General features: G+C 40.6%; 1 protein-coding gene across 2 annotated transcripts; it reads right to left on the bottom strand.

Annotated features, from left to right (window-relative positions):
• Positions 1–1,355: 1,355 nt before the first annotated feature.
• On the bottom strand, positions 1,356–3,593 carry TCEAL8 (transcription elongation factor A like 8). 2 transcript variants are annotated; one of them, XM_016194336.2, is made up of 3 exons: positions 3,455–3,593; positions 2,947–3,017; positions 1,356–2,343 (listed from the first exon to the last, which is right to left on the bottom strand). In XM_016194336.2, exon 3 carries the CDS (start codon positions 2,304–2,306, stop codon positions 1,953–1,955), a length of 354 nt encoding a protein of 117 aa, XP_016049822.1. In that variant the 5' UTR covers positions 2,307–2,343; positions 2,947–3,017; positions 3,455–3,593; the 3' UTR covers positions 1,356–1,952. The 2 variants fall into 2 exon arrangements, with proteins under 2 accessions (XP_016049822.1, XP_060039301.1); XM_060183318.1 differs by having other exon boundaries at positions 2,947–3,006; positions 3,455–3,528.
• Positions 3,594–8,659: the final 5,066 nt, after the last annotated feature.

Here is an 8,659-nt window from a genome sequence, read left to right as displayed (position 1 = left end):
CAACTGGATTTATGTAGTTCTTAGTGTCCACATTTTTTTCCACATTCCAACTAGGGATACAATGGGATTAAGAGGGTTATTCCTTTACATGGCTCCTGCTAATTTTATACCCATTTTCTTTTCTGAACCAGTAGGCAAGCCTGCTATGAACCTCTAAGAGTCAATTTCATAAGGAAAGAAAAACCTTACTCACAGGGTAGCACCTCTTGATAATAGCATGTTTTTTATTCTAATTTATCCTAATTTGTAGCCCAGCCTAACCTTCACAGTGAACTTAATCATGTCCGATTCAAGGAGTCCTGGGATGGAAATCAGAAGAGGTAGTTTTGCTAAAAATTCTGCAAGGCATTACAGCCCAAGTAACCTGAGACGTGTGCTACCTGTGTTAACTAATTTGGAAACTCCCTTCCTAGATATTTATTCCAAAAAACTCACTTATCCAGAAGAACTATAAACATAGCTGTGTTCAGCACAACACCATAAACAATAGCTAAGATTTATTAACAAGTACCCAACAGCAGAGAATGAAAAGGAGATGTGGTGTATGTATGCAATGGAATATTATTTAGTTCTGTGCAAAAATATGAGCTCATGTTTTTTTGGCTGCGAGAATGGAACTCAGGGGAGTTATAGTAAGTGAAAATATTTCAGGAGGAAGACAAAATAACAAATGATTTCTTACATGTGAGATTTAATAAACAACCTAAGAGAAAAGATAGGGCAAAACAGTAATAAACTCATGATCTATATCAGCAGATAGGAGAGCACTCACTAATAGAGAAGGGTGCAGACTAAAGGTGAGCTGGTTATACTGTACCCTGCAGGGGTGATGGCACTTTAGATGGTGGGTGAGGTGCACTGCCATATCTTTTGGGAAGACAAGGCACTGTAACCCCAAAGATAGCAACTGTGTCTTAAGAGCACTTCCCAAAAAAAAAACTTCAATAACTATATATATATATATATATATATATATATATATATATATATATCTTTAGAAAGCATCACCCTCACAGATGTCAGTGCACCAGTAGTTGGGGGTAGGAAAGGACAAAGGACCCAGTAGAAAAGCAGCAGTGCCTCCCAGCAGATAGGGCAGAATCCAGGGGAAGAATTATGGGTGGAGTGGAACAGCAGAAAACTGCCATGGAAGCCCCCACCTCCCTGCTTGTTGAACTTGTTCCTGAGCATAAGTTGCGGCATATGGAGCTCTGCCTTAAATGACTGATATCTATAGAAGTCTGGGGTTCTGTATGCAAGGGTGGGAACAGAAGCCTACCAACCACAGTTCAGAAGCACATTTCTTCACTACTTTAGACCTGAATGTTTTCCCAATGAAAAAAAGTCTTAGGCAGTTATGTGTAATAATTGCCAGTTTTATTCCTCTGGATAAGAGGTCCAGAGGTGATTTGAGGTTAACATTTCAATAGTTCTTTCAAGAGTTTACATGCCCCATTGCCCTTATCAGCTGGTTGCAAAGAATTTGTCTCTTACTTATAAAAAAAATCTTTTATCCATTTTGTGTGTGACATGTGTTCGTTAAAAATACATACAAGCAAAAGGAAAAAAATCACGCCACACAGAAATAAGCAGTCAAGTTTTTGATGTACGTACTTATGCATACACACACGATTTGGAATTCTATCTAACATGTAAGCTCTTACTAAATGCACTGCTTTGTAACCTGTAATGTTTTTCTTTAAGGTATGGAATGAACATATTTTCATGCATATGATATGAAACTTTTGAATGGAAAAATAGGCACGAAAAATAGTTGAAAATACAGAATCCAGTAAGGGGCTAGTAACAAAGAAACTAGTTAAAACAAAATTCCACCAGAGGACTAAAAGTAAAATGAAGGACTAAGATACATGAAAGAAAGCTAACTGAAAAAAAAAAAAAGAAAGAAAGAAATAGCAGGGGCCAGATTCTAATATCATACAAAAAGGAATTTAAGGTCTGAAGCACACAGGATAAGGACGGCTGCGGGAATGTCTTTGCTTCCAATGCATCATCACAAACTTGTTCCTTACTCTTCTTATCTCTTCCCTAAGCCTTTCCAACTCATCTACTCCTCTTATCATTTCTTCAGGGTCCAAATGCCTAACGGGGGTATCCTCTTTGAATTCCTGGTCAGGCTGAATCAGCTCTCCTCCCAGGCTGCCTTCTGCTTCCTGGTTTACACCTTCTTCAGGAGGCTGAGGATTTTCTTCTGCCTCCTGTGCTACATCTTCAGAAGGGCGGTCTTCCTCAGCCTTTGGCATGTTCTGAGGGTTGCCCTCATTCTCTTCACAAGAAGTTTGCATGGTGTTTTCGTTTATTTCCTCTTTGAATAAAGTAATCCTAAAAAAAAAAAGGAAAGGAAACAAAACAACTATAGGGCAGACAGACCAGTAACCAGAGTATGGGTTCCCTTAGAAAGACTGGCCTTTCCCCCAGGCAGGTTCCTAATTGTCACAAAGTTTTGCAAAAACACCAGCCTGAGGAAGGCTCTAAACTTCCCTAACTCCACCCCTTCCTCCACCTCCCTTCCCTCCCCCTCACTCCAACTCCATCTTCTCTTCTCTGCTCCAGCCCACCATTTCCCAGCAGGCCCTTTCACAGGCCTCTTCTAGCCTAGAAAAGGGAGCTGCGCTGCAGGCTGAAGAAATTAACCCCTCCCTCGCCTCTTGGCTCCAACACCCGCGCCCAGTCGGGCTTCCCCCAACCATTCTGGCCACCCGCCTCTCACCTGAGACTGGCCGGTCCAGTTTGCTTTCCCCTCCCCCTTCCACGTCGCCCCTCCAGCCTCCCCGGCTCCGCACCATTTCCGCTGCAGGCCTCTAGGCTTTAACCCGAAAGGGGTCAGGCTGGGGTAAGCTCTGGTGACATCCACACTCCCACCCCCTACTCGATCTCCCCCAATCCTCCCACAGGAACCCGAGGCAAGAGCACCCTTACACTGACCTGCAAAGATTGGGGTGGAGGGGGGTGCCTCCCTGTTGATTCACTCGGCTTAAGCCGCTCCTGCAAGAGTCCTGCAGACCAGATCGACAGAAGTGCTTAGTGAGCAGGTTCCACAGACCCCGGAATGCCCGCTCCACTGCACTATCCCAGGGCCGGTTTGTCCAAAGTTTTCCCCACGTCCACATCATCTCCCTCCTTTCACTGCAACCCGCCCTCCCCACCCACCCCGTGCCCACCGACTCCCTGCAATCGGAGAGTAGGAGACAAAAGTTACTTCCAAATTGTTTCCTCTCTCTTTCCCGGTACTCTCAAATGAGTACCTACCTTCTTCCTCTCCACCCCCATCTTCCCATTGCCAACCGCGCACACCCCACACACTAAAACAGCCCCAAAATTCCCAGCTCAAGAACTGGTATCTGGCAGAACCGTCCAGGTTGGAAAGTGGTGGCCACCCTGCTCGGTTTCTACTCTAACTCCTAGAGCCCAGGTGCCCTAAGACAGCGCCCACCTTTATACTGGCCTGATAAGCACTTTTCTTCTCCAGCGAAAGGGAGCTGCTTCAGTCTAACAGGCCCTGGACTGTGAGGACTTCTGCACACGTCGACTCCCGGTCACGTGAGGGTAGCGTCATCAATGAGCTAAAATCCTGTTACCCCTCCCACTTAGTATTTGCAGCCCCTCCCCCCACTCCACCTCCCTACCCCCGTGTTCCCTCCACTTGATACTGTCAATCCTTTTTCGTATTTGCCAATCAGACACAATAAAGCCACCATGATCTCCCTGCGGTTTCGATTTCCCTTTCTTCGATTACCTAGAGGATCAGACTCTGGGAGTTAAGGACCATTACTCCTTTGGCTTTGGAGAACCATCTCTATCTCTTCCTTGCTACCAGTTCAGCACCTCCCCCCTTCCCCTAGTTGCTACTCAGTCCTTATTTCGCCCCCAGGAGTCCTATCTAGCATTAAAATGGTTAGGTGGGGGGTGGGGAGCAGTAGCAAGGAAAAAAAGAATCTAGGAATGAGTGTGGTGAATATTTTCATTATTTTCTTGAAGAGAATTCTATTTTTTCAATGCCTTAAACAGCCAACATAGTTTTCAAAATGATATTAAAAATTGATGTGATGGTTAAGCAATACTTGATACAGATGGGGGACAAATACAAGACTTTGGGAAAGTTTGCTGATGGTTACAAATGAAGCAACAGCTTTCACAATATATTGATGTGTTAGGGTTTGTTTGCTTTTTTTCTGTTTTGATTTTATTTCTTTTTTATTTATTTATAAAGTGGAAACATTGACAAGATCATAGGATAAGAGGGGTACAATTTGCTTAATCTCCCTAAAAATATGGACTACCAAGCTGATCTGTGTCAAAAGCCTGTGTAACACTTTTCTTTTGTTAGCAATTTTATATAAATAACCTAGAATATTTTCCTGCCTGAACTTAACTGATAAAGTGTTCAGTGTTTGCTGCTTTTACCATTGCTGACTGGCAATCATAAAACCCACTAGGGTTTTAAGATTGAGACTTTATCCTAACCTTCTCTCCTCCTGTAGAGTTCAATGGCTTTTAATCAGATGAATCTATACAAAATCCTGCTGCTGGCTGTGAACTTTACATTGAAACTCAAAGAAATGTGTTGGAGAATAACTCATACAATTGTGAAACATTCAGAAAGAAGAGAGCTCCCTGTCTTACCATTGTGTGTGAGCTTTATTCGCAGGTGGAAATTTAATTCATACATTGCATTCCTGAGCTATCCTGAATTCAGTCACTTTGTTCCATTAATATGTGAACTATAGATATGTGTGATTGTTGTTCGAAATTAGACAGAACATTGCTGTTGTAAAGAAATATTTTAAACAACAGTCAACTCATAAAATAAGTTTGAAAATCATCACTTTTATTTTCTGAAAGTGATTATGTAGAATAATTATAACTTCTTTCTCAAACGTGTTAAAATTAACCATTGAAACTATCTAGACGGGCGGTAGTGCAGCAGGTTAAATGCACGTGGTGCAAAGTGCAAGGACTGGAGTAAGGATCCTGGTTCAAGCCCATGGTTCCCCACCTGCAGGGGAGTCACTTCATAGGCAGTGAAGCAGGTCTACAGGTGTCTTTATCTCCCTCTCTCTGTCTTCCCCTCCTCTCTCCATTTCTCTCTGTCCTATCCAACAATGACGACAACAATAATAACTACAACAATAAAACAGCAAAGGCAACAAAAGAGAATAAATAAATATTTACGAAAATATTTTTAAAAGAGTTTTTTTTTAAAGAAACTATCTAGACCTGGAATTTTCTGACTTTCTTGGATAGAAGGGTCTTAACTATGAATTTAATTTATTTAAATATATATTGTATTATATATATTATATATATATATGTATCACATTTTCTCTGTTTTTTTTTCTGAGTGGTTTTTCACATTACTTGTCTTTTAAGTAATTTTAAGTAACTGAGCCATTTCTGGGAAGATAATGCAAGTGGAAAAGGAGAGAAGAAATATCCATCCATGACCTCACCTCAGAGTGTGATTTCTGAAAGGAAGGATAGACTCTTGGCTGCAAATTCTCACTGTTCCTATTGTTTTAGTAGGTTTTCTACATTTGATATATGCTATTAGGGCCATTCCCAAATAATCTAAATATTTTTAATAGCATTTGACAATTTCACTTGATAAAGATGTCTCCCAGTTCTTTATGTTACCATACAAAAGTAGAATGCCAACCATGGTTATCTAAGATTCCTTGATAGTTTCAAGATCTGTGTCACATCTGGTCCTGTTTTTTTCCACCAAAGTTATCACTGGAGCTTGGCTCTTGCATGACACTCTACTACCCCCAGCAGCCAGTCTCTCTCTTTCAATCTCTCAGTCTCTCTCTCTCTCCTTTTTCTAGTACACACACACGCGCACACACACACATACACACACACATACACACACATATACACACACGGGGGAGGATAAAAAAAGACTGCAGCATTGCTCAACTCCTCATGAAGTTTCCCCCTGCAGGTGGGGACCAGAGGCTTGAACCTGGTCCTCATGCTCGACAACCTGGTGTGCCAACACCTGATCTCCTTACTCTGAGGTTTATTGTTCATTCATTTGTTTTAGTAGCTATTTTCCCATGCTTTATTTGAGGATTAATGGTCTACAGTACAATTGGCAACACATAGGTACAACTTCTCATCTACACATAATAGTATCTGTAAGACACTTCTCCAAATTAGATCCTTTTGCACCATCATGCACCAGTACCCCAGTGTCTCTCCACCCCAGCCCTTCCCCACCTTACTCATAGCCCTTCAATTTGATGCAGTACACCAAATCCAGTTCAAGTTTCACCTTATATTTCCCTTACTGCCTTTACTTCTTAAGTTCCACCTATGAGTGAGCTTATCTGACCCTCATTTCTTTTTCTCCCTTATCTCAATGAACATGATATTTTCTTCTCCATTTCCTCTTCCTCCTCCTCCTCCTTCTTCCTCTTCTCCTTCTTCTTCCTTCCTTCCTTTTTTCCTTCCTTCCTTCCTTCCTTCCTTCCTTTCTTTATTTCTTTCTTTCTTCTTTTTTTTAGATTCACTACAGGATATTTTCTTTTTCCTTTTTTATTAGTGATTTAATAATTATCAACAAGACTGTGGGATAAGAGGGGTACAAGTCCATACAATTCCCACCAGCAGAGTTCCATAGCCCATCCCTGCATTGGAGGATTCCCTATACTTTGTCCCTCTGGAAATATAGACCAAAGATTTTTATGGGGTGCAGAAGCTGGGCAGTCTGGCTTCTGTAATTGATTTTCTGCTGGACATGAACATGATATTTTCAAGTTCTACCCAAGATATGGCAAAGTAGATGATTTCATCATTTTAACAGTTGAGCAGTATTCCATTGTGTATAGAGTCAACAAGTTCCTTAGTCATTCCTCTGTTGTTGGATATATGGGTTGCTTCCAAGTTTGGGCTACTAAAGATGGTGCAGCTATGAACAGAGTTGTGCACAGGTCTCTTCATATAGGTGTCTTTGCTTTCTTTGGATGTTTCCCCAGGACAGGAATTACTTGATCATTTCTAGCATTCTGTTGAGTCTCCAGACTGTTTTCCACAGTGGTTGAACCAAATTACATTCTCAACTAGTTTTAACTCTTGATTTGTCTTTTCAGAATATTTTATGCTCATGTTAATTTTTTTGCATTTCTCATAAATTTTAATAATTGAAAACTGAATTGTCAAATAATTGGTAATAAAGTTAACAGAGGAAGTAAATGACTTCTACACTGAAAATTATGAATCATTCTTCAAGGAAATAGACAGAGATAAAAAGAAATGAAAAATTTCCCATGCTCATAGATTGTAAGAATCATCATCGTCAAAATGATCATCTGTACCCAGAGCCATATACAAATTAACGTCACCCTCATCAAGGTGCCAGTGAAATTATTTAAAGGTTACAAAAATTTATCCAGAGCAAAAATCCCCAGGGTTGCCAAAACAATCTTAAGAAAAAGGAACAAGACTGAAGGTGTTAAATTACTTGTTCTCAAAACTATACTAAAGAGCTACTTAATAAAAACTACCTGGTATTGGAATGACACACAAAAATAGACACACAGAGCAGTAGAATAAAACTGAGGATCCAGAAATAAATCCCCATAACTTATGGACATCTAATTTTTGACAAAGAGGCAGATAACATTAAATGGCGAAAGATGAGTCTCTTCAACAATTATCGTTGGGGAAACTGGATTGAAACCTACAAATGGAAGAAATTGAACTATGACTTATCACTGTGCATAAAAGTTAACTCCAAATGTATCATGGACATTATGAACATTATGCCAGAATCTACTGAATACATAAAAGAGAACATTGGCAGAATATCACACGATCTATGCTTCAAATTAGCCTTCAGAGATTAAAATCCAACAGCAAAGAAAACAAAGGCAAAACATTAACCAATGGGACTACATCAAACTGAAAAGCTTCTGCACAGCAAAGGGTATCACCACCCAAACAGAAAAGACACCCTTAGCATGGAAGAAAATCTTTACACAACACATCTCAGAAAAGGGGCTAATAACAAAATACATGCAGAACTCAGTAAACTAAAACAAAACAAAATAAACAAAAAAACAACCTCATTAGAAAACAGGGCAAAATTTCACTGAGGAAGAGATCCAGAGGGCGAACAGATATATGAGAAGGTGCTCAAAGTCACTGATCACCAGAGAAATGCAAATAAAGACAACAGTAAGGTACCACATTACATCTGTTAGAATGCCATACAGTAGAAAAAGACAGTAGAGACACACGTTTCAGGGGATGTGGGGGAAAAGCAACAGTTCTGCACTGCTGGTAGAAGTGTAAATTGATCCAACTATAGTGGAAAACAGACTGGAGATTACTCAGAACACTAGAAATGGACCTACCAAGACCCAGCATTTCCTCTTCTGGGAACTTACCCAAAGGGGGGAAAAAAGAACCTATCAGAAGAGATCTATATATAGCAGCACAATTATTTTATTTTTTATTTTTATTTATAAAAAGGAAACACTGGGGAGTAGGGCGGTAGTGCAGCGGGTTAAGCGCACATGGCGGAAATTGCAAGGGCCGGCTTAAGGATCCCAGTTCAAGCCCTCGTCTCCCCACCTTCAGGGGAGTCACTTCACAAGTGGTGAAGTAGGTCTGCAAGTGTCTTTCTTTCTCT

This window comes from Erinaceus europaeus, chromosome X (genome assembly GCF_950295315.1).
Source record: "Erinaceus europaeus chromosome X, mEriEur2.1, whole genome shotgun sequence".
NCBI classification, from domain to species: Eukaryota; Metazoa; Chordata; class Mammalia; order Eulipotyphla; family Erinaceidae; genus Erinaceus; species Erinaceus europaeus.
The sequence above is the reverse complement of the archived record's forward strand: the minus strand, read 5'-3'. Positions and strand labels throughout refer to the sequence as shown.

Coding starts and splice junctions, on each gene's coding strand:
- TCEAL8 (XM_016194336.2), bottom strand. CDS start 2,306: ATGCAAACTTCTTGTGAAGAGAATGAGGGCAACCCTCAGAACATGCCA.